Source organism: Triticum aestivum, chromosome 1D, assembly GCF_018294505.1.
Source record: "Triticum aestivum cultivar Chinese Spring chromosome 1D, IWGSC CS RefSeq v2.1, whole genome shotgun sequence".
NCBI classification, from domain to species: Eukaryota; Viridiplantae; Streptophyta; class Magnoliopsida; order Poales; family Poaceae; genus Triticum; species Triticum aestivum.
The window spans coordinates 350,951,961-350,977,914 of NC_057796.1; the positions used below are offsets into that span (position 1 = coordinate 350,951,961).

The 25,954-nt window shown below is 44.7% G+C and overlaps 2 protein-coding genes across 2 annotated transcripts; one reads left to right on the plus strand and one right to left on the minus strand.

Moving 5' to 3' along the window:
* Positions 1-1,958: 1,958 nt before the first annotated feature.
* Positions 1,959-8,095, plus strand: LOC123182000 (65-kDa microtubule-associated protein 5). Its single transcript, XM_044594432.1, has 11 exons — positions 1,959-2,212; positions 2,875-3,078; positions 3,202-3,456; positions 3,536-3,751; positions 4,445-4,600; positions 4,710-4,869; positions 6,069-6,220; positions 6,365-6,452; positions 6,902-6,975; positions 7,070-7,144; positions 7,677-8,095. The coding sequence occupies exons 1-11, from the start codon at positions 2,141-2,143 to the stop codon at positions 7,956-7,958; spliced, it is 1,734 nt and encodes a 577-aa protein (XP_044450367.1). The 5' UTR covers positions 1,959-2,140; the 3' UTR covers positions 7,959-8,095.
* A 3,397-nt stretch (positions 8,096-11,492) lies between these two features.
* LOC123169857 (WAT1-related protein At5g07050) lies at positions 11,493-13,297 on the minus strand. Its single transcript, XM_044587726.1, has 4 exons — positions 12,586-13,297; positions 12,338-12,496; positions 12,088-12,239; positions 11,493-11,992 (listed from the first exon to the last, which is right to left on the minus strand). The coding sequence occupies exons 1-4, from the start codon at positions 13,231-13,233 to the stop codon at positions 11,731-11,733; spliced, it is 1,221 nt and encodes a 406-aa protein (XP_044443661.1). The 5' UTR covers positions 13,234-13,297; the 3' UTR covers positions 11,493-11,730.
* Between the last annotated feature and the right edge of the window lie 12,657 nt (positions 13,298-25,954).

Here is a 25,954-nt window from a genome sequence, read left to right on the forward strand (position 1 = left end):
TTCTTATATGCATGATTTGATATCTTTGCAAGTCTCTTCGAACTATCGATTTGGTTTGGGCAACTAGATTTGTTTTCTTGCAACGGGAGAAGTGCTTAGCTTTGCGTTCAATCTTGCAGTGCTCGATCCTAGTGACAGAAGGGGAACCGACACGTATTGTATTGTTGCCATCGAGGATAAAAAGATGGGGTTTTCATCATATTGCTTGAATTAATCCCGCTACATCATGTCATCTTGCTTAATGCTTTACTCTGTTCTTATGAACTTAATACTCTAGATGCAGACAGGAGTCGGTCGATGTGTGGAGTAATAGTAGTAGATGCAGAATCGTTTCGGTCTACTTGACACGGACATGATGCCTATATTCATGATCATTGCCTTAGATATCATTATAACTTTGCGCTTTTCTATCAATTGCTCGGCAGTAATTTGTTCACCCACCGTAATAATTTCTATCTTGAGAGAAGCCTCTAGTGAAACCTATGGCCCCCGGGTCTATTTTACAACATATTAGTTTTCCGTCAACTTGCCAATTTCTGTCACCGTTCCCTTATTTTGCAATCTTTACTTTCCGTTCCATAAACCAAAAATACCAAAAATATTACTTTACCGTTTATCCATCTCTATCAGATCACACTTTGCGAATAATCGTGAAGGGATTGACAACCCCTTTGCCGCGTTGGTTGCAAGTTGGTGTTTGTTTGTGCAGGTATTCGATGGCTTGTTGCGTAGTCTTCTACTGGATTGATACCTTGGTTCTCAAAACTGAGGGAAATACTTACGCTCCTTTGCTGCATCACCCTTTCCTCTTCAAGGGAAAAACCAACGCAAGCTCAAGAGGTAGCAAGAAGGATTTCTGGCGCCGTTGCCAGGGAGATCTACGCCAAGTCAAGACATAGCAAATACCCATCATAAACTCTCATCTCTCGCATTACATTATTCTCCATTCGCCTCTCGTTTTCCTCTCCCCCACTTTCAAAACGATTTTCGAAAAGATTCGCCTTTTCTTCGCCTCTCTTCTGTTCGTCTTCTTCACTTGCTTTTTGTGTGCTCGTGTATTGGATTGCTTGCTTTGTCACGATGGCTCAGGATAATACCAAATTGTGTGACTTTTCCAATAGCAACAACAATGATTTTATTAGTACTTCGATTGCTCCCGATGCTAATGCGGAATCTTGTGAAATTAATACTGCTTTGTTGAAGTTAATATTTCTGTTAATGGTAAAACACTACAACCTATGTGTTAGTTTTGACCTGACCTAGTCATTTTTGACTGGGCCCACCAGTCAGTGAGAGTGGATAGGGTTGTCGTGAGTAAGAAAAGTATTTCCCCTGGCCCACATGTAAGTGACATATGCAACGAGGGTTAAAATGTCCACAGAATGTTCCGGAGATGGTCAAACCCCTTTGACCGGACAAAAACCACATAGAGGGGTATTTTCATAAGCGCACGAGACTGAAAGAGGAGGAAAGTTAATCCCCTGATTTTTTTAGGGATAAAGACAAGAGTGGGCGCAATTTAGGGGAAAAATGGAATTGTCCTAATTCTTATATTACTGACATTGGTCATAGCGCTAATAATACTAGTCGCGCAAACTCTAATAGGTACCAGTGTCGTACTGCTGCGTGGCTTGGTTCCGGTGCAGAAGAAGCCATAGGCATTACCAGATGGGATTATAATCCTTAAACCATGAGTAATACTTTCTTCGTGGCGCTCAAATATATATATATATATATATAACACTAAAATACTTCTAAATGCATCCATTTGAGAGTCAACTAATTTTGGACGGGAGGAGTACAAAAGTAAAAAAAAAAAAGCCATGGAGATTTTGAACGCCACTTGCTCGGGATCGATCAATCAATCAGAGTAGACTAGGCCTCCTAGAGCATAGCAACAACCCCACCGGCTTCAGTTTCAATTTCAATCACGGCCCAGCAAAGTCGGCGAGAACGCCGCACCCGCTTTCAAATCCCCTCCCCCTTCGTCGTCCCATCGCTCCCCTTCCTCCTCCTCCCGCTCCTCCCCTTTCAAACCCCTCCCCCCCTCCCTATAAACCTAGGCGAGGGAGCGCCCGCAGGCCACTCCCAGAGCCCAGATCTATCCACGCCCTCTTCGATCGCCCCGGCGTCCTCGTCCATGGCGACTCCGCCGTCGCCGCCGCCGCCGCCCACGCGCGCCTCCTGCGGCTCCTTCCTCCAGGAACTGCAGGTACGGTTCCGCCTCTCCTGTGATTCCATTTCTTGGCGCACGACTTAGTTGCTAGTTTCTTGGGGAAAGGGCCGACCCGGTCTAAGTCTCGTCGCGTTCGTGATGCGTCGTTCGCCGGAAAGTTGTGGCGACGGTGGTCGCAGGCGCCGCGGAAGGGAGTCGGGGCACTTGCTTGAAACGGTTGGATGCGTGCTGGGGTTCAAAATGTACGTCTGTGGGAGGGATCGGGCTCCTATTGTTGTCTCTTGTGGTTCCTAACTGCGTGCTGGAATCGGGGGGGGGGGGGGGGGGTAGATTCTGCGTTTCTTGATGCTTTCTTGGTTAAAAGATCTTGGTTATTTCGCGGCTTAGTCCCCGAATTCGGCTGTGACCTGCGCATCTCTTGATGTTTTCTTGGTCTTGGTTATTTTACTGGATAATCCCCGAATTCGGTCACATTGCATCTCTCGGTGCTTACTGATGGTTGTTGTACTGCTTGTCGTAGTTAATGCTCCGTAATTATGATTCTGGTAAGCCATTGCCCAAATTCCCCCCCCCCCCCCCCCCTTTTTTTTATTTCATGTTTGCCTCATTGTCTGCTGGTGCTAACTGCTAAGTATCCACTTTTCTTTGATCCGTATGTACTGTCAGCCTTTTGCTGAAGATTACATTTGTTGATTCAGGAACTATGGGGAGAGATAGGCCCGGATGAACTGGAAAGAGATAGGATGATCTTGCAGTTGGAGGAGGACTGCCTCAATGTTTACAGGAAGAAAGTGGAACAAACTAGAAAGCAAAAGGCAGACCTGCTTCAAGTCATGTCCTTGGGCGAAGCTGAGATAGAAAAGATACTTTCTGCTCTGGGAGAGCGTGAATCCTTTTCTAGGGTCAGTGAATTCTTTTCCTGATCCTTTCAAAATATATATTATTTCCTGATCCCTTCCAATTCCATGCCTTTTGCTGATATCATGCTCCAGTCTTATGTGTTATGTTTGGCTTTTGTTTTTTAGGTGGAGAAGCTTGGGGGTACATTAATGGAACAACTTACGAAACTAGAGCCAGTTCTGGACGATCTGAGACGGCGGAGAGATGAGCGCATAAATGAATTTTTGGCTGTTCAGCTGCATATAGTTCGTCTACAAGCTGAGATTTCAGGAACTATTAATCATGGGGATCCTGCAGCTCCTTTAGTGGATGAGACTGACCTATCTACAGGAAGACTAGCTGAACTGAAAACCCAGCTTAATGAACTCCAGACAGAAAAGGTTAGGCACCTGGTATAAGCCTATCATTTCCTGCATCTTTCAACTCTGACGCTTAAATTGTTTGTCCTGATGTTTTCAGAATCTCAGACTGCAAAAGATTGATGCTCAGATCAAGTGTATTAATGAAATGTGCAACATGATGTCTCTTGATCTTAAGAAGACATTATATGAAGTTCATCCCAGCTTTGTTGAATTGGAAAGAATCAAATCCATGAGTATAAGTGATAGCACACTTGATAGGCTTGCAGGAACAGTTCATGCACTAAATCAAGAAAAGAAACAGAGGCTCAGGAAGGTACTGATGTTTGCTGTTCATGTTAGTCATTTAACAAAAGTATGGGTCTGTGTGTATCTTTGATGTATTCACCTTAGTTTTTATATTTTTACTGGTGACCTCCAGTATGGGCCTGGCATTGTGTTTGAGTAGTTGACCTGATAATATTATTCAGCTTAGCAAATCATACCATGATTTATTTTTTCTGAATTGTCGAGTATGTTGTCTTGGTTGTCACTTTTATGATTCAATTTACCTGTACATTTAATAAAGCAGGGGTCTGCATGTATCTTACTTCAGTGCTTTCACCTTGGCGTATATTGTTTTACTATTTGACCTCCAGTATGCGAGTCATTGAATTTGAGACTTGACATTATGATGTGATTCAGCTTAGCAAAGCATATCATGATTATTTTCTAAACCTTTTGTAGTATGATTTCTTTGGTTTTATGTCATTCCATTATGATTCACATACACTATACATGACATGGTTTGACATTTGTCTATTTGTTTATTGGGCAGCGCTCAAAATTCTTCAATCAATCATACATTCATACTGTAATTGCCATCCTAATTCTGTTTAATTCTTGACCAGTGTATGGTTTATGGACTTGTGCACTTTAGCATGCTTTCCTTTCAACTTCTGCTAAATATTGTTCCATATTTCTTTGTATCAAAGATCCACATTGTTGAAATTTGCATTATCTATTGCAGCTACAAGATCTTGGAAGCACACTCATTGAGTTATGGAGTCTAATGGACACACCATTAGATGAACAGAAATGCTTTGATCATGTTACCTCTTTGATTTCAGTCTCACCCAATAGAGTGATGCCCCAAGGATGCCTTGCACATGACCTTATTGAGAAGGTTACAATTGATTGTCTATTTATTTACTTATTTTCTTTGGATTTTCATCAAGCTAATTTCTTCAAATTATACTAATTTTCATGTAAAATTCCTTTCCCCCCTTGTTTAGGTAGAGGTTGAGGTCAAGAGACTGAAGCATTTGAAAGCTAGCAAAATGAAAGAGCTTGTCTTGAAGAAAATGACTCAGCTTGAAGAAATCTACAGAAGTGTTCACATGCATATTGATAGCGATCATGAGTGGCAGATTCTCACTGAACTTATTGATTCTGGTTCACTTCTTTCCCATGCCTTTCATCCTGAAGATACATAACTGAAGTTATTTTATACAGTTCTGTTTCCATTAAGAACTACCTGATGCATGATTTAACTGGTGCTCCTTAGTTATATAACGTTGCCGTTTCTGTCTCACCTTAAAATTCTGTGAATTTCTTAGTCAAATGCAATTGTAGGTTCTGAAACTGTCTTTCAACTTTGTGTCTTCTAGTGTCAGCTTGAATATTTAGGCAGATCAATTTTGACACAAAAATTGAATAAGCTCTTATGAAAACTAAAAGAGCATGCAGCAATGGGCAGTTGGATGAGAAAATTGCTGTTCTGTTGAAATGCTGTTTTCTTAATATTGTATGCACTATTTTGTTTAAAAGCTGTCTTTGTTTCTTACAGTAAGTTTTTTGAGCTACTGTTCTGGATTTGTTGGCACATCAGACACAAGTTTTAAACTTGGAGCACTCAGTTCCTTTACTTTTAACATATCCATCATAGCAACTTATTTCCCTTGGCAATTGACCCAGCACAATTGCATATTTCTACTAGACTCGAAGCATTAAGGCATAAAAGTTGTGGAGCATTAATCATGATAAAAAAACATCTCCAGAAACAACTGGATTTAATCATCAATATCGTCTATGGTAATGTGGAAAACATCATTCACATACAAAAAGTCAATAGTCTAAAATAAATGGCAATATTTAATTGCAGAAGTAAAGGCTGATAATACTCAAACATGAGGTTATTTTTAGAAGTACTCAGTTGTTTTTACTAAGTATCTCAACGGTAGTTTCCTAAAGGCACAGTACTCAGTTATTTTTAGAAGTACTCAGTTATTTTTAGAAGACATTTTACTGTTACTACCTCCGGTCCTTTTTACTCCGCGTATTAGAATTGGGTCAAGTCAAACTTTGTAAAGTTTGACCAAATTTATATGAGAAAATATCAACATCTACAATACCGAACACATAAACTATGAAACTACATTTCATAATGAATCTAACAATATTGATTTGGCATTGTGTATGTTGATATTTTTTTTCTATAAGTTTGGTCAAAGTAGAGATACTTTGACTTCGGACAAAACTTATATGCAGACTAGAAAGGACCGGAGGGAGTACCATATTGCTCTTCGTTTATTCCCTAATGGCACAGTACTGTTACCTGTTGAATTTGACAATGCATAAATTTTGTTTTGTAGGTAGAGCAGATCTCTCAGAGCTGCTTACAGATATGGATGACCGAATTGCAGAAGCAAGAGATCTTGCTCTAAGTAGAAAGGACATTCTAGAAAAGGTGGAAAAATGGACATCAGCAATTGAAGAGGAGGGTTGGCTTGGTGAATATGAGGGGGTAAATTGAATTTTTCTTCTTCTTATCTTTAAATGCTCTTTGGTCTATACTTGTTCCAATGGTTAATCGACCAGCTAGTTATCTTTAGTCAAAGTATTGCATTGTTGCATCCGCCTTAGGCGATTTATATGGTCTCAATTTCAGGATCAAAATCGCTATAATGCTGGTCGAGGAGCTCACATAAATCTCAAGCGCGCGGAGAAGGCAAGGGTATTGGTCAGCAAAATTCCATGTATGCCTCTATACTTTTCTGTGTGTTTCTACTGGAAATTTCTATTGTTTGGATGAGCCTTCATGTGATTATCATTTTGGATTGCTTGGACAATAGCTGTGAGTATGTTGAATTTTACCCGCTGCTTAATTTGTTCTAGATGAATACTATAGTTGGACATAACTGAAGCTTTATTTAAAATATTCAACAATGTGAAATCTTCTGGAAACATGCTTATGGGTCATTTGATGCACCTGTTAGTCAGGTACACCCAGTTAGTTAAATTTACAATGCACGGCAGTTATAACATTTTAACTATCTCTGACACTCATTTCCTTCTGTTTTCTGGTGTTTGTCCTACTGATGTTTAGTTTGTTTTTGCGGGAAACTGATGTTTAGGTTTGATTTCTCTAACAGAAGTTTTTGTTGATACCTCTGTTTCTCAACTTCAATATTGTTTTACCATGTAGCCCTGCTGGAGAATTTGACTACTAAAGTTAAAGCTTGGGAAAAGGAGAAGGGCATGTCATTTATGTATGATAAGGCAAGTTCAGTTACCAAATGCTCTTTTCAAACGAATATGTTTCAGTTTGCCAATTTCATCTTAATTATGTAACATTTGCCGCATTCATTTACAGAAGAGGCTTTTGGATAGCTTAGAAAAATACACCTCTGAAAGACAACAAAAGGAAGAGGAAAAACGTCGATCACGGGTTGGTTCTCCATGCCTCTTGTTCCACTCAATCCTTGTTCATCAGTGTGTTCGGCCTCTTTTTTTAGCTTCTTGAGAACATTTCTGGAGAAATATATTCTAACCTTGCTCAGTATCATGAATACATATGATACAACAAGGTTGTTTCATATTTTCCGTGCCTCTTGTTCCACTCAATCTGTCACATTCATCAGTGTGTGTGTCTGGTGTCTTTGTAGGTTCCCTCTTTAGCTTTCTTGAAATCTTCTCTGATAACATTTCTGGAGATATATATTCAAATCTGGCTCAGTATCATGAGTACAAATGATCAACATGGAAGTAATAATCGAGCCATTCCCTCGTTAGGATAGTTCAAATTGCCTCTTACAATTCTCATTCACCATATCACATGTTAGATGTTTTGTTCTCTTCTCTACATCACTTATTTGGGGAGTTGATAGGAGAGTTAGGATGGGTGTGTTACCTTGTAAGTTGGCTTTCCTGCTACAAATTTCAACTCTAATAGGTTGCTGAAATGTTTTAACTATCTTCAGGAACTTAAGAAACTACAAGAACAGTTTGCAGCAGAACAAGGTGCGCCATATGGAGCAAAGCCTAGTCCTATGCGCCCGCTTTCGGCAAGGAAACCTCTTGGGCAGAGTACTAATGTCAACATTGTTGGTGGAACTCCTAACAGCCGGCGTGTGTCTACCCCAGTTTCACGCAAGGGAGGCTTGTCTTGTGGAAAAATGAAGGATACTGGCAAGACAGCTGCTTCTATACCGGCAAATTATGTTTCTCTTCCCAAGGATTGCTCAGACAGTTCTTACATGTGAAAATGTAACCACCCCTGACAAGTTGGCCTCTAGCCTGTACTTTCATACGTTTGGTCTCATATAGGTTAACTGATTGTTAATGCTTGAATTGTTCGAATCGTTGATCTTAACTCTGATGCAAAACCTGTTTCTGCTCCTGCACAATGCTTGTGCTCTTTTTCCTGCCTATTTGTGCTGCATTCAGCTTCTGCAGAATATAAATTCGATCCATATCTCAGATATTTGCGCTGAAGAAGCTTTCTGTTTTATATAATATCCGTCTTATATATAGCTATTTTGATCTCTGGTTATCGTTTTGTGAAAAAAAGCACAGTTCTTGCTGGTCCAGTCAGGATTAGGATTCAGCAGTTTGTTGCCTTATCCAAAAGCCTTACCTTCTAGTGTTATTTTGATCTCATGTTTAGAAACTCTTACCTTCTAGTGTCAATGTTTAATGACTAAAAGTCATCAACAAAACTGTTGGTAAAATATGGAAATATGTCAGTGTGAATTTGAAATTTGCCATCACATGACCGAACAATCTCAGATTCCTTCTGAGGTGTAGCTCTTTTCCCTCATGCACAGCCTTCATTAGTAGTTGCCTGTGCTCAGTTCTAGTATAATGATCTCACTCAAGCACACTACATGTTAGTGTGCCTTGCCTGGTCATTCCATTGATTCTAAAGGCAGCTTTGGTGCTTCATGTCTACTCTCTTTACTCTCTTGTTGCTAATCCAGCAGGTAAAGTCACAGTAAATCTCCAGCTAAAGAATTCAGTGACATATGCCCCCAAGATCTGATCCCAAAGTAGCATTCATCTAGTTGGCATTTTAGTTGAACTTATGGGTGTTCCTTCAGTGCGAAACTTAATAAAATGCGACCTTGGAACCAAGAATGGTGCTCATTGTTAATTACAACTAGGTCTCTGTTATTATCCTCGAGCACAGCAGCAGCCAGGTGGTTTTCAACTTAGAAAGTGGAAGAAATTACTCCTTCCCTCGCAAGACGACGCGCCTGAACTACCTACTGACTGACTTTTCTAAAAGACAGTGGTGATGTTACCAGGGGGTGCGGGGGGGGGGGGGGGGGGGGGGGGGGGGGGGATTTTTTGTGGCGTGTAGGTCTTGAACCGTACTGCGACACACAGGATGTAACAAATTTCAGGTTTATTTCACACCAGCAGCAAACCAAAGTGTAACACACAATATGTAACATGAACAACTAGTTCACACCATAGTTCAGGTATAACATGGAAATAAAACCAATAGGGAGTCTGCTGCCGCTTCACATAGAACTATTGACGGTGAATACCGAGTCGGATGAGCAGAAAATCGGTGATCTCACTGCCTCGGGTGCCCAAGAAGTCGACGGTGGCGTTAATATCGACAAATACTCAACAGAAAGTGCTTTACATGTTAGTTAAAGCACTGAGCATAAGCTGTTCTGGTAATTTTTCGCAAAGTTAAATCACGAGGGTTCTTGATGTTACTTGGCGTGTTAAAAATCAGGTGTTGGTTAAAGTACAAAAGTTCCACCAATTGTGACAATTTGTTTCTATCCTTGGTTGAATGTTGGCTTGGTCATCTATGAATCTCTTCTTTTATTGGCTCCGGGTGATACGGATATCTCAATTATAGATGGGGCCACAATTTTTTTCACCTCTGAACCTGTGCTGGAGCTTATGATACACCATACATACATGCTGTTTAGAGCACCCATGATGCCTGTTTACAACATATCAGGATATCAAGAGACAAAAACCAAGAAGGCGATTCGGGTTTATGGGTATCGTATATTTGCAATTTGAGGGGGGTGACATGGTTTGGCCTTTGGCATATCACCATCTGACAATTCACTCTTATTTTTATGCCCATGCCGTATCATTTTCTGGTTTGGAACAAGGTATCTTAGTAAGATCACGGCCTACTCTCTTTATTCTATTAGCATTTCTGCCCCTGTTTTTAGCATTCTGCTGAGGTTACCTACTTGCCATACAGCGAGTTTCATTGGTTTTCGGAGATTAAGCGAATTGCTGCGTGTGGGCTGAGTGTAGAAACACTAATTTATGAGTGTGGTTGGCTTTATGCTACGCATTGCTTCTCTGCACATAGAAGGCTTTCGGTTATTCCAAGACGTCGACCGATGTTCGGTATGAGCACTTTCCCTGGCTGATTACAGGGGGATAAGCTCGGAGACTCGCTAATCGTCTACTCGTAAAACCAACTGGAGCAAGCATCTTACACGCTAAGTGGTCAGATAAGTCACAAGCGTGCGTTTTTTGGTGCTGTCCTAGCTGAAAAAAGGAGCTAATAAAGCAGAATTACAATTTGAAACGTATCTTGCATGTGTAGGCATAGCCAATGCGTTTTCCAACAATTTGAGCACGCATTTTATTTGTCGTCTTGCAATGTCTTCCCAAGACGCTATGTCGATCAATCATGACATGTTGCGTGATTAAAAACTTGCCATTATATGTACTGTTATTGTTGTTGTTGTTGTTGTTGTTGTTGTTGTTGTTGTTTAGGTAATGATCTGTCTAAAACATGATTAACTAGAGCCAGGACAAGGAGTGATATGTACCCATAACCTTGGACAATTTGCAGCGCGACACGTGTTTTTCGGTTTCCAAGTAGCCAGTGATGTAGAATCCATTAACTTGCATTGGCACATCTCAGTCTCATCTGCAACCTGTTATTCCCCCCAAGGCAATGGAAGCCAGGGAGGTGGAGGGAGGGGACCTACGAGGGCTCATCGATCGACCGGGTCCGCCATGCCGTGCCCAGGATCGACACCGCGAAAAGACGGAGCATGAGAAAGGTGGTGGAGGAGGAGGAGGCAGGCAGGCAGGCAGGGGGCACATGATTCAGATAACTGTTCTTGTTCCTGGCCCCGGGGCTTTGGGGCACCAACTTGCCCGGGGATGGGACCTCGGATTCGAATCTTTATTCCCGGCTAAAGGAGATTCATGCTGGTTTAAGACTTGACACTGAATCTTTGCGAGTGCGCGCTAGGTAGGATTCCATGCTTTTCTTTTCCGGGGGAATGTTTATTCCTGGCTCCCGTCACCAGTTAATCAATCCTGGTTCTTTAAGGCCATAGTTGCCAATTACTTAAGACAGAGGGTTCTCGGAATCACTAGCACATACATCACATGTATGGTGGGAGCATTATCTTAACTAACCTCTCAAGATGCAATGGGGGTAAAGTTCATGAATAATGTAAGATACATACGGCTATGCGCCAACCGCCGCATCCGAACGATTACGTAGCGAAAACGCACATTTGACAAATATGTAGAATTGAAAAGATATGGGAAATGCAGAAAGAGATATGGTTATTTCTCTTTCGGAGTTTGAGGAGTGCTGCCTGCCTGCCTGCCCACAAATCCCACGTCCAATCAGTCATGTGAGCCCAAAGACTATGATTCCTTTTGTGCACTAGGCGAGGAGTTAGGAAGCAGGATAGCCTGACATGATCAAGCACTTTCCTCATATAGGATTGGAAGAGCTAGCTGAGGTATGGCATGCATAATCATGGTTCATATGTCATAATTAACTTCCCAAGGGGGTAGCTGATACAAGAGATGCAGATAGATAAGACAGGCTACCACAGACAGAAAGCATCGGCTTAATTAGCTAGAGACGTTACAAAGCTCTCCCTCACAGCATATGTTTTACCAGGTTCGTCACCAGGAAGACCAGTTATACTCTTACTGTTACTACCACCACTGCTCAGAGCACTAGACCACCACACCACCACAGCATCAAGATCCACCTATCTCTTGCTCCATCGATCAGTTCTCGTCGTCGCGCTGCATGCCGGCTTCCCCGGCGCCGGCAGGCACCGAGATGGTGACCGCCTTGCCGTTGGCCTGGGCTTTCTCCAGCTCCACCTCGTCCAGCTCGACCATGTCCATGATCCTGCCGTTGCCCTCGACGCCCTTGATCGCCACGGGGATCTCCGTCGCCTCGATCTCCTTCTTCTCCACGTCCTCCTTGTGCTTCCCCCAGAGCACCGAGTAGAGCCCGGCCACGATCAGCACGGACCCGATGATCCTGAAAATATCAAACAGCAAGAATGTACTGACTATTTGCTCGATCTTGTCTCTCATGGTGATTCATATCATGGAGACGAGGATTGATGCACGTACCCTCCGAGGTAGATGTTCTCGGCGAGGATGAAAGAGCCCATGATGGCCACCACGATCATCATGAGCGGGCTGAAGGCCGAGGCGAACACCGGGCCTCGGCTCTGGATCACCAGCCCTTGCACGTAGTAGGCAAGGCTAGACGTCACGATACCCTGCACACATACATATTCACAGAGATTCATGATCAGTACCATGCCATGTTTAATTATTGTCTCGATCTGATGGTGCTAGTATGGCCTGTGAGGCTTACGGCGTAGGCGGCGGCGAGGAGGTTCATGTCGAAGCCGATCTTCCAGACGTCGGTGGTATGCTCCATGGCCAAGGTGACCACGATGGCCTGCAGGGTGCCCACGAAGCAGATGAGCGTCGTCAGGGTCAGCGGCGCGTTGTACCTCGTCAGCGTCGGGCCCTGCATGCACGAAACACCAACTGTTAGGATTTTCAGTTCATGCATGGTTGCATGGACGGGAGGGAAGCGAGCTAGCTATATATATAGACCTGGAGGATGAAGAGGGAGGCCCATGCGAGGGTGGCGATGATGAGGAATATGGACCCCTTGAACCAGTCCTTGGCGGCGGCGGCGGCGTCCTGGTGCGGGCCGGGGAGGTGCGCGTGCCTGGACCAGATCATCTCCACGGCGCGGCCCTTGTAGAGCGTCATGAGCATGGCGCCGGCCACCGTGACGAGCGTGCCGGCCACCTTGGCCATGCACCTGGGCTTCTTGAGGTCCACCTTTTCCATCCGGAAGATGACCGCCATGACGAAGGTCATGGCGGGGAGCATGTTGCTCATGGCGCAGGAGAAGGTGGGCGATGTGTACTTGAGCCCCGCGTAGTAGAAGTTCTGGTCGATGACGGGGCCCATGAGGGCGAGGAGGAAGATGTTGAGGAAGACGAGGGGGGTCATCCGCGGCGGGCGGGCCTTGCCGCGCTCCAGGAAGAGCGCGAAGGGCGCGATGGAGAGGGTGGCGAAGGCGTGGCGGTACACCACCAGCACGTAGTGGCTCATGCCGTGGTTCAGCGACACCTTGGTGATCACGTTCATCCCGGCGTACCCGAACTGCAGCGAGATCATCGCCACGTACGGCTTGCACCGCTGCATCAGCGTCTCCCCCTCGCCGCCGCCGCCTCCCTGCTGCATCGCCATTGCTGGCTGGCTAGGTACGTGAAGTGCTGCCGGGGAGTGGAGTTGAGTGGAGTGGAGGAGTGGTGTGGTGTGTGCCCGTTGCTCCTTCGCCTGAGGGAATACAAGCGGCGCGGGCTCGTATTTATAGCCGTTCCCCGGGGTTGTGGGGGCCGGAGCTTACGTAGGTGGCGGGGCCGGCGCCGGTCGGCGGCTTCGCTCGCTGCATGGATGCTCTTATTCCCACACTGGTGCGGGTGCTCGCGTGCCACTGGTGTATTGTGAGTAGCTAGTTCTTTGCTACTGTGCTTGAATAGAAGAAGATGGATCCGTTGATCGGGCCGGTGAACTTATCCATGGTTGTCGTGATGTGCATGGTTGGCAGGGTCTCGAGGCTTGGATGCCGGGGCGGCGGCCCCGGATGGTGGTCCCCATGTTTCGCTCTCCCGCGGGCTTCATGGCGGCGGCGGTGACTATGCCTCTTGGTCGTGGGGCGACGAGGGGTATAGCACGGGTGTCTCGGTAATGTTCTCTGTCGTTGGCAGTGACGGGGTCCAGATCCGGATATGGAGGTATGTGCTCATCGCGGTTGTCCTAAGGGCCTCTTGCTGTCATGGGTGAGCTGCTGGGTAAAAGCCCCGTGCTTCAACGCTAGCGATGGCGACGCCCGTGGGCATCATTGGGTTCTCCTCTTCGTGCCAGGATTCCGGGGTGAAGACCCTATCTATTTGGACCCGACAGCAATGACACTTTGCGTCGTTATCCCTTCTGAGGGTGTTGTCATGGAGCTTAGGCGTCATAGGGAGTGGGGGTGGCGTAGTCTTCAGTCCCTCCTGTTTTTTTGTTTCCGGCAATAATCATGTGTGTATGTCTTGATCAGTTATCCTGGGATTTTCTGTGTACGAGAGCTCCCTCACTACCTTGTATTCTTCTCGTCGTGTATTGTTTATGTGCTTTATCTATAAAATCGGGTGAGAGCCGATAATTCAAGTTTGAGCTTGGGTTCATCTGTACTCGATGAACAATAAATTAAAAAATAATAGTAAGAAATTCAAAGAAATTATTTGGCTTCGAAGATGCTCAGGTGCGCAAGGAGGTCCCCGGATGTCCGGATGTCCAAACTGCTTGAAACATTACACACACATCTCGCATTCGATCATCTTTGATGCCAAAAGAATTTAAAGGTTTTGAACTATTTTGTATTTACTGTTCATACCCGGTCGGAGATGGCGGATGAGCCCGGCCGGGCACCGAATCACCGCTCGCGTCGAGAGCCGGTTTCGTGAATTAGTGAGGCGGAGTCGAGTGGCGGGTGATGTGGGCTCAGCTGGTGCGCCGTGACGCCGCCGCCCGCGAGGCTTTGCCGTTTGCTCCCGTGTCTGCGCGGCATTGGCCCGGCTGCATGAGCAGGCGACACAGCGGTTCCCCCGCTCGCGCGCCTTTTGTCAGCGTCTGCGTGACACGAGAAAAAAACCAATTGAAGGCAGAAGCTGCTGACACGGCCGGTGACAGGCTGAGACAGCTTGGAAAATCAACAGAGAAAGCATGTAGCGGCAACAGGAACACTCAGGAACACTGCTGGATGTAGAAATCATCATGTCTGTTATTGCGAGTGTTTCTTTAAATTGCATTGTCGATTAACACTACGAGGCTGCATATTTGGAAGACCCCAAGGGCCACAAAGCATGCACTGGAGCTCAAAGTAGCACGGTGCGAGCACTCATGCATCAACTTGAGAAACAATACACAAGTGGACGTGTGACGTGTTATCTACGATGCGATGCGATGGCTGTTCCAGCCAGCGTGGAAGCTACATATGTGGCTGATAAGCATGCACGACCAGCACTATTTAACAACACGTATCTGCAACGGATAAAGTTCGCGCGACGGCGATTATATTCATCCGAGGCAATTTGCAGGGTTCTTGGCGCCAAAAGTTGCACCGAAAGATCAGTATAATACTCCTCACACTTGCAAGTGTAAATCTCTGCATCCATATGCAGCGGCTACAAGCCTACAACCGCATGCATGCCCAGCCCAGGTATGCAGGGCCACAATTTTATCCTTGAGCCTCACAGTCCCGCTTGAAAATTCCTCTCGCAGCCGTGTATTGTCCCCACATCACTTGGCTTCGCAGAAATTGACAAAACCATTAGGATTCCTCCACGAATATATACGGCATGACGGCATGCATGCATATATACGGCATGTAGTTCATCTATGAGTACTCTTAATCTATATATGTCATCACGAACCAATCTATGGCTGGATAGTCAGAAGGACAGTGACATTCTCAGCCCACCAAAATCCAAGTCTTAAATTTGACATTGATACTCGCATTTTTTTGGATTTGTTCCAGACCTTCTGTCAATGTGCGTTCAGTTCGAGAAGATGTTCCCGACGACTATGAAGGCGTCTGTGGCCTTTGTCAATCTCAAGATGGTGTGCCAGATCAGTCTTTCGAAGGTGCTCATAGGAATATGGTGTGTGCGCGTTTATAGAGGTGAGTGTATGCACATACGTGGGTGTGTCTGCATCTGTATTGTGTTCGAAAAAAAATCTATATCTGTTGTCGAACTAATATGCTCTTTCGTCGCAACAGCTGCGTTTATTATTCGCCACTCGCGAGAAAAGTAAGAAACAGAAATGAAATGGATCTTCCCCGGCGCGCAGATGTTGGAAATGAACAAGTTCTGTGTCCTACGTACCTAGATACCCAGCTAGATATTGAGCACGTCAGATTCGATCGGTGCTGACGGAGCACGCATTCGATGCCTTCCTGGTAGTTGCATGTGCCCATCAGACGTGCATGCAGATATACTTTATATGGGAACCGCCTTCAGGATTTTCAGGGCAGATATCGATCGTGTCTAATTTGATGGGACAAAATTCCAGCTTGGATTCGATATGTGAGATATGGCGCAAACACACGCCACACGCATATGGAAAATAATATATATCTGCGGAATCCATTTACACGGTTCGATTCAAAGGGTACGTCGACATCCTTTAATAATTTATTTACACCAAAAATAGTGTAGTAGGCTCGAGCAAATGGATTGCAAATCATTTGTGTTGTGCTTGCAGGGGATACAAGCATATCGGTGCAAATGTAGTGTGGGGTTTGTAAATGTTAGTGAAAAGTAAACATTAGTGCAAATGTAGTGATATGGCTTGTAAATGTTACTAGCGTCAAAAGTAAACATTAGTGCAAACGTAGTGGTGGGGCTTGTAAATGTTAGTGAAAAGTAAACATTAGACTAAAGAAGTCTCATACCCTCTTCGTCTGGACTAGGTTTTTCCCACTCCCGTCGGTGCCGCCCGCCGGTCCGCCTTGCCTCCGATGTTGGAGCCTTGGAAGCATGGTGGACCCCACCCTCTTGCTCACAGGAGGGATCCTGCTCCGTTTGTGCTAAGAGTTTTGTGTTTGTGTCATGTTTAGGGCGAGGAGGCAGTGGCGATGGCACCGTGAAGACGAAATAATGCCCCGCCTAGTCCCCTCCCTGGCGGTGCTTCTAACAACAACGGTGGGCTTGTGAAGATTTGGTCCCGATGGATCTGTTTGGATCTGGCGGTTTATGCAGGTGCAATTGGTGCCTATGCACTGGTTCGAGTGGTGGTGATAGCGCTTCGGTTGGTTGCTCTGGCGTCGATCTGGAGGTTGGTGGATGTTTTAGTGATGACTATGATGTGATGCTCTGCCTCCTTTCTTCGTCTTGATGGTGGAGGGGGCTGGATATGGGCAGTGCTCGAATGCCTCGGCCGGCGATCTTATATGATTCCAACGATGGCTTCAATTCTGTGGTGTCGTTGGTCCATTAGGGTTGAGGTGTTGATGACTTCCCGTTTGTCACAAAAAAGGTTTGGTCGGCTCTGGCAGGGAGCGGTGGCAGCGTGTCGTATCCACTCGTTCAAGAGGTTGAAGACAATGGATCCCCCTGTAACTCTCTTGTATTTTTTTTCTTTTTGTAGGGATGTTTCTACAATCCTAGAATTTAAAATGTATTGTGCCTTTTCCGTAGAAATGTGCGAAGGTAGTGACGGGGCTTGCAAATTGTTATTGATCACCGGCTTCTACTTTGGTTTATAATCAAACTCATGAATTTAGATAGTTTGGCTATAGTTTGAATAACATAGGAATCTCTATAGGTCAAACCATATGTGGAAAGAAGTTTACATATTGTTGGCACTCCTCCGTATGGTGCAAACCATGAGCCGATTTGATTGAATCACTATCCATAGTATTGTGATTCCCTTTTCTTTCTGTTTCTCCATATTTTTTTTTCAAAATAAATAGGTTTTCCTTTCAAAAGTTCGCCCACAACCTTTCAAGCACAAACATAGTGAGATATCATGAATTTTAGATATTTTAAACCCAAATTTTGACATTTTTCACACCAAGTTCTACAAACCGAGCTTTCTAGTACTCAGACCTAGCTATCAAAACAAAATGTGTGAAAACAATATTCTCAAAGAGTTCATGAGAAATATCACGATAGAAGTAGGGGTTTATTGCCAAGGGACCTTGGATCATGTTGCTCAATGCATGCATTTCTTCCATGGGGATTCACCACATGCTCGACTTGGTTCTGCCGCCTTTGGGCGCTGAAAGCCATCAACAAACTTCAGAGTGGATTCCTTTGGGCGGGCTTGGATCATGCTAGAGGCGGCAAGGCCTGGACGCTTGGAAGATGGTATGCGCAACGGTGGAATGTGGGAGTCTTAGGATTTAGAATCTCAAAGCTCTTAACGATGCCTTGCATATAAAGTGGTTGTGAGCCTCTAGAATGAACTCAGGCCTTTCGAGGGTGAGAGAAAATCAAGCGGTGCTTGACTAGGTATTGGCCATGTTTGAGGCCTCAGCTAAGATCACATTAAAGGGTGGAGAGTCTATGCTTTTTTTTTATCAAGAAACCTGAATTGGGGGCATGGTCGTTAAGTATATTGTGCATGTGTGCTCAAGATGATCAAGACAAGGGCAGTTGGATCGAGTGTGGTGGCGCAAGCCCGGGATGGTTAAGGGATCTTTGCGTTCGCTTGTCGTCGTGTACAATTATCCAGTTCTTGCATTTTTAGATGACGGTCCAAATTAAGCTCCCCGCTTAGGAGAGATGTGAGTGAAGTTTGGCAGTGGAAGTTGAAGGAAATATGCCCTAGAGGCAATAATAAAGTTGTTATTTATATTTCCTTATATCATGATAAATGTTTATTATTAGAGCTAGAATTGTATTAACCGGAAACTTAGTACATGTATGAATACATAGACAAACAGAGTGTCCCTAGTGTGCCTCTACTTGACTAGCTCGTTAATCAAAGATGGTTAAGTTTCCTAACCATAGACATGTGTTGTCATTTGATGAACGTGATCACATCATTAGAGAATGATGTGATGGGCAAGACCCATCCGTTAGCTTAGCATAATGATCATTAAGTTTTATTGCTATTGCTTTCTTCATGACTTATACATATTCCTCTGACTATGAGCTTATGCAACTCCCGAATACCGGAGGAACACTTTGTGTGCTATCAAACGTCACAACGTAACTGGGTGATTATAAAGATGCTCTACAGGTGTCTCCGAAGGTGTTTTTTGAGTTGGCATAGATCAAGATTAGGATCTGTCACTCTCTGTATCGGAGAGGTATCTCTGGGCCCTCTCGGTAATGCACATCACTATAAGCCTTGCAAGCAATGTAACTAATGAGTTAGTTACGGGATGATGCATTACGGAACGAGTAAAGATACTTGCCGGTAACGAGATTGAACTAGGTATGAGGATACCGACGATCGAATCTCGGGCAAGTAACATACCGATGACAAAGGGAATAACGTATGTTGTTATGTGGTTTGACCGATAAAGATCTTCATAGAATATGTAGGAGCCAATATGGGCATCCAGGTTTCGCTATTGCTTATTGATCGGAGATGTGTCTCGGTCATGTCTACATAGTTCTCGAATCCGTAGGGTCCGCACGCTTAACGTTCGATGACGATTTGTATTATGAGTTATGTGTTTTGGTGACCGAAGGTTGTTCGGAGTCCCGGATGAGATCACGGACATGACGAGGAGTCTCGAAATGGTCGAGAGGTAAAGATTGATATATTGGAAGGTTATATACGGACATCGGAATGGTTCTGATAAGGTTCGGGGATTTATCGGAGTACCGGGAGGCTACCGAAAGCCCCCGGGAAAGTTAATGGGCCTATTGGGCCATAGTGGAGGAGAGGAGGTAGGACACGGGAGGTGGCGCCCCCCCTTGCCAAATCCGACCTGGACCAGGGGAGGGGGCACGGCCCCCCTCTTTCCTTCTCCTTCTCCCTCGTTTCCCCTTTCCCCCTCTCCGTTGGAAGGAAAGGGGGGGGGGCGAATCCTACTAGGAGCGGAGTCCTAGTAGGACCCCTCCCCCCTTGGTGCCCCCCTTGGGCCGGCCTCCTCCTTCCCCCCACCTTTATATACGTGGGCAGGGGGCACCCCAAAGGGACAACAGTTGTTTCTTAACCGTGTGCGGTGCCCCCTCCACAGTTTACTCCTCCGGTCATAGCGTCGTAGTGCTTAGGCGAAGCCCTGCGCGGATCACATCAGCAACACCGTCGCCACTCCGTCGTGCCGACGGAACTCTCCCTCGACCCTCTACTAGATCAAGAGCTCGAGGGACATCATCGAGCTAAACATGTGCTGAACAAGGAGGTGCCGTACGTTCGGTACTTGGATCGGTTGGATCGTGAAGACGTTCGACTACATCAACCGCGTTAACATAACGCTTACGCTTTCGGTCTACGAGGGTACATGGACACAGTCTCCCCGTCTCGTTGCTATGCATCTCCTAGATAGATCTTGCGTGATCGTAGGTTTTTTTTTGAAATTGCATGCTACGTTACCCAACAGTGGCATCCGAGCCAGGTCTATGCGTAGATGATTTGCACGAGTAGAACACAAAGAGTTGTGGGCAATAATAGTCATACTTCTTACCACCAACGTTTTACTTTGATTCGGCGGTATTGTTGGATGAAGCGGCCCGGACCGACATTACATGACCGCATTCATGAGACTGGTTCTACCGACGTGCTTCGCACACAGGTGGCTAGCCGGTGTCTGTTTCTCCAACTTTAGTTGAATCGAGTTTGAGTACGGCCGGTCCTTGTTGAAGGTTAAAAAAACACACTTGACGAAAAATCGTTGTGGTTTTGATGCGTAGGTAAGAACGGTTCTTGCTAGAAGCCCGCAGCAGCCACGTAAAACTTGCAACAACAAAGTAGAGGACGTCTAACTTGTTTTTGCAGGGCATGTTGTGATGTGATATGGTCAAGACGTGATGAGATATAAATTGTTGTATGAGATGATCATGTTTTGTAAAACTTATCGGCAACTGGCAGGAGCCTTATGGTTGTCGCTTTATTGTACGAAATGCAATCGCCATGTAATTGCTTTAATTTATCACTAAGCGGTAGCGATAGTTGTGGAAGCAATAGTTGGTGAGACGACAACGATGCTACGATGGAGATCAAGGTGTTAATCCGGTGACGATGGAGATCATGACGGTGCTTTGGATATGGAGATCAAAGGCACAAGATGATGATGGCCATATCATGTCACATATTTTGATTGCATGTGATGTTTATCCTTTATGCATCTTATTTTGCTTAGTACGGCGGTAGAATTATAAGATGATCCCTCACTAAATTTCAAGGTATAAGTGTTCTCCCTGAGTATGCACCGTTGCTACAGTTCGTCGTGCCGAGACACCACATGATGATCGGGTGTGATAAGCTCTACGTTCACATACAACGGGTGCAAGCCAGTTTTGCACGTGCAGAATACTCGGGTTAAACTTGATGAGCCTAGCATATGCAGATATGGCCTCGGAACACCGAGACCGAAAGGTCGAACGTGAATCATATAGTAGATATGATCAACATAGTGATGTTCACCATTGAAAACTACTCCATCTCACGTGATGATCGGACATGGTTTAGTTGATATGGATCGCGTAATCATTTAGATGACTAGAGGGATGTCTATCTAAGTGGGAGTTCTTAAGTAATATGATTAATTGAACTTTAATTTATCATGAACTTAGTACCTGATAGTTTTTGCATATCTATGTTGTTGTAGATCAATGGCCCGTGCTACCGTTCCCTTGAATTTTAATGCATTCCTAGAGAAAGCTAAGTTGAAAGATTATGGTAGCAACTACACGGACTGGGTCCATAACTTGAGGATTATCCTCGTTGCTGCACAGAAGAATTATGTCTTGGAAGCACCGCTAGGTGCAAGACCCGCTGCAGGAGCAACTCCGGACGCTATGAACGTCTGGTAGAGAAAAGCTGATGACTACTCAATAGTTCGGTGTGCCGTGCTTTACGGCTTAGAATCGGGACTTCAAAGACGTTTTGAACGTCATGGAGCATATGAGATATTCCAGGAATAGAAGTTAATATTTCAAGCAAATGCCCGAGTTGAGAGATATGAAGTCTCCAACAAGTTCTATAGCTGCAAGATGGAGGATAATAGTTCTGTCAGTGAACACATACTCAGAATGTCTGGGTACCATAACCACTTGACTCAGCTGGGAGTTAATCTTCCTGATGATAGTGTTATTGACAGAGTTCTTCAATCACTGCCACCAAGCTATAAAGGCTTCATGATGAACTATAATATGCAAGGGATGGAAAAGACAATTCCCGAGCTCTTCGCGATGCTAAAGGCCGCGGAGGTAGAAATCAAGAAGGAGTATCAAGTGTTGATGGTTAACAAGACCATTAGTTTCAAGAAAAAGGGCAAAGGGAAGAAGAGGAACTTCAAGAAGAACAACAAGAAAGTTGCTCCTCAAGGGAAGAAGCCCAAGTCTGGACCTAAGCCTGAGACTGAGTGCTTCTACTGCAAAGGGACTGGTCACTGGAAGCGGAACTGCCCCAAGTATTTGGCAGATAAGAAGGATGGCAAAGTGAAAGGTATATTTGATATACATGTTATTGATGTGTACCTTACTAATTCTCCTAGTAGCTCCTGGGTATTTGATACTGGTTCTGTTGCTCATATTTGCAACTCGAAACAGGGGCTACGGATTAAACGAAGATTGACTAAGGACGAGGTGACGATGCGCGTGGGAAATGGTTCCAAAGTCGATGTGATCGTCATCGGCACGCTACCTCTACATCTACTGTCGGGATTAGTTTTAGACCTGAATAATTGTATTTGGTGCCAGCGTTGAGCACGAACATTATATCTGGATCTTGTTTAATGCGAGACGGTTATTCATTTAAATCCGAGAATAATGGTTGTTCTATTTATATGAGTAATATCTTTTATGGTCATGCACCCTTGATGAGTGGTCTATTTTTGTTGAATCTCGATTGTAGTGATACACATATTCATAATATTGAAGCCAAAAGATGCAAAGTTAATAATGATAGTGCAACTTATTTGTGGCACTGCCGTTTAGGTCATATTGGTGTAAAGCGCATGAAGAAACTCCATGCTGATGGGCTTTTGAAATCACTTGATTATGAATCACTTGATGCTTGCAAACCATGCCTCATGGGCAAGATGAAGGAAATATGCCCTAGAAGCAATAATAAATTTGTTATTTATATTTCCTTATATCATGATAAATGTTTATTATTCATGCTAAAATTTTATTAACCGGAAATTTACTACATGTGTGAATACATAGACAAAACATAATGTCCCTAGTATGCCTCTACTTGACTAGCTCGTTAATCAAAGATGGTTATGTTTCCTGACCATAGACATGTGTTGTCATTTGATGGATGGGATCACATCATTAGAGAATGATGTGATGGACAAGACCCATCTGTTAGCTTAGCATTATGATCGTTGAGTTTTATTGCTATTGCTTTCTTCATGACTTATACATGTTCCTCTGACTATGAGATTATGCAACTCCCGAATACCAGAGGAACACCTTGTGTGCTATCAAACGTCACAACATAACTGGATGATTATAAAGATGCTCTACAGGTGTCTCCGAAGGTGTTTGTTGGGTTGGCATAGATAGAGATTAGGATTTGTCACTCCGTGTATCGGAGAGGTATCTCTGGGCCCTCTCGGTAATGCACATCACTATAAGCCTTGCAAGCAATGTGACTAATGAGTTAGTTGCGGGATGATGCATTACGGAACAAGTAAAGAGACTTGCCGGTAACGACATTGAACTAGGTATGATGATACCGATGATCGAATCTTGGGCAAGTAACATACCGATGACAAAGGGAACAACATATGTTGTTATGCGGTTTGACCGATAAAGATCTTCGTAGAATATGTAGGAACCAATATGAGCATCCAGGTTCCGCTATTGGTTATTGACCGGAGATATGTCTCGGTCATGTCTACATAGTTCTCGAACCCGTAGGGTCCGCATGCTTAACGTTCGATGACGATTTGTATTATGAGTTATGTGATTTGATGAACCGAAGTTTGTTCGGAGTCCCGGATGAGATCACGGACATGACGAGGAGTCTCGAAATGGTCGAGAGGTAAAGATTGATATATTGGAAGGTAGTATTCGGACAATGGAAGTGTTCCGAAGTGTATCAGGTACATACCGGAGTACCGCAGGGGTTACCAGAACCCCCCGGTGAAAGATATGGGCCATATGGGCTATAAGAGGGAGGCTAACCAGCCCACAAGGTGCTGGTGCGCCCCCCACAAGGGAGGAGGCCGAATTGGAGTAGGGAAGGGGGTGGCGCCCCCCTTTCCTTCTCATTCTCCCTCTCCTTCCCCCTTTTCCTCTCCAGTAAAAAGAGGGGGGGGTCTGAATTGGACTTGGAGTCCTAGTAGGACTCCCCCCATGGGGCGCGTCCTAGGGCCAGCCTCCTCCTCCTCCCCTCCTTTATATACAGGGGCAGAGGGGCACCCCATAGCACAACAGACAATCTCTTAGCCGTGTGCGGTGCCCCCCTCCACAGTTTTACACCTCGGTCATATCGCCGTAGTGCTTAGGCGAAGCCCTGCGCCGGTAACTTCATCATCACCGTCACCACGCCGTCGTGCTGACGAAACTCTCCCTCGGCCTCAACTGGATCAAGAGTACGAGGGACGTCACCAAGTTGAACGTGTGCAGATAGCGGAGGTGTCGTGCGTTCGGTACTTGATCGGTTGGATCGTGAAGACGTTCGACTACATCAACCGCGTTACTAAATGCTTCTGCTTTCGGTCTACGAGGGTACGTGGACACACTCTCCCCGCTCATTGCTATGCTTCTCCTAGATAGATCTTGCGTGGTCGTAGGATTTTTTTTGAAATACTACGTTCCCCAACAGTGGCATCCGAGCCAGGTCTATGCGTAGATGTTATATGCACGAGTAGAACACAAAGAGTTGTGGGCGATAATAGTCATACTGCTTACCAGCATGTCATACTTTGATTCGGCGGTATTGTTGGATGAAGCGGCCCAGAACGACATTACATGACCGTGTTCATGAGACTGGTTCTTCCGCCGTGCTTTACACACAGGTGGCTAGTGGGTGTCTGTTTCTCCAACTTTAGTTGAATCGAGTGTGACTACGCCTGGACCTTGTTGAAGGTTAAAATAGCACACTTGACGAAATATCGTTGTGGTTTTTGATGCATAGGTAAGAACGGTTCTTGCTAAGCCCGTAGCAGCCACGTAAAACTTGCAACAACAAATTAGAGGACGTCTAACTTGTTTTTGCAGGGCTTGCTGTGATGTGATATGGTCAAGACGTGATGATATATAAATTGTTCTATGAGATGATCATGTTTTGTAACAGTTATGGGCAACTGGCAGGAGCCATATGGCTGTCGCTTTATTGTATGAAATGCATTCGCCATGTAATTGCTTTACTTTATCACTAAGCGGCAGCGATAGTCGTAGAAGCAATAGTTGGCGAGACGACAACGATGCTTCGATGGAGATCAAGGTGTCAAGCCGATGACGATGGTGATCATGACAGTGCTTTGGAGATGGAGATCAAAGGCACAAGATGATGATGGCCATATCATATCACTTATATTGATTGCATGTGATGTTTATCCTTTATGCATCTTATTTTGCTTAGTACAGCGGTAGCATTATAAGATGATCTCTCACTAAATTTCAAGGTATAAGTGTTCTCCCTGAGTATGCACCGTTGCTACAGTTTGTCGTGCCGAGACACCACGTGATGATCGGGTGTGATAAGCTCTACGTTCACATACAACGGGTGCAAGCCAGTTTTGCACACGCAGAATACTTGGGTTAAACTTGACAAGCCTAGCATATGCAGATATGGCCTCGGAACACTGAGACCGAAAGGTCGAGCGTGAATCATATAATAGATATGATCAACATAGTGATGTTCACCATTGAAAAGTACTCCATCTCACGTGATGATCGGACATGGTTTAGTTGATATGGATCACGTGATCACTTAGATGATTAGAGGGATGTCTATCTAAGTGGGAGTTCTTAAGTAATATGATTAATTGAACTTTAATTTATCATGAACTTAGTCCTGATAGTTTTTGCATATCTATGTTGTAGATCAATAGCTCGCGTATAGCTCCGCTGTTTTATTTTTGATATGTTCCTAGAGAAAAATAAGTTGAAAGATGATAGTAGCAACGATGCGGACTGGGTCTGTGATATGAGGATTATCCTCATTGCTGCACAGAAGAATTATGTCCTTGATGCACCGATAGGTGACAGAACTATTGCAGGAGCAAATGCAGACATTATGAACGTTTGACAAGCTCGGTATGAAGACTACTTGATAGTTT

Coding starts and splice junctions, on each gene's coding strand:
- LOC123182000 (XM_044594432.1), top strand. CDS start 2,141: ATGGCGACTCCGCCGTCGCCGCCGCCGCCGCCCACGCGCGCCTCCTGC. Junction 2,213..2,874: donor CCTTCCTCCAGGAACTGCAG/GTACGGTTCCGC, acceptor TTGTTGATTCAG/GAACTATGGGGAGAGATAGG. Junction 6,976..7,069: donor TGTCATTTATGTATGATAAG/GCAAGTTCAGTT, acceptor ATTCATTTACAG/AAGAGGCTTTTGGATAGCTT.
- LOC123169857 (XM_044587726.1), bottom strand. CDS start 13,233: ATGGCGATGCAGCAGGGAGGCGGCGGCGGCGAGGGGGAGACGCTGATG. Junction 12,240..12,337: donor TCCTCGCCGCCGCCTACGCC/GTAAGCCTCACA, acceptor GTATGTGTGCAG/GGTATCGTGACGTCTAGCCT. Junction 11,993..12,087: donor GAGAACATCTACCTCGGAGG/GTACGTGCATCA, acceptor TGATATTTTCAG/GATCATCGGGTCCGTGCTGA.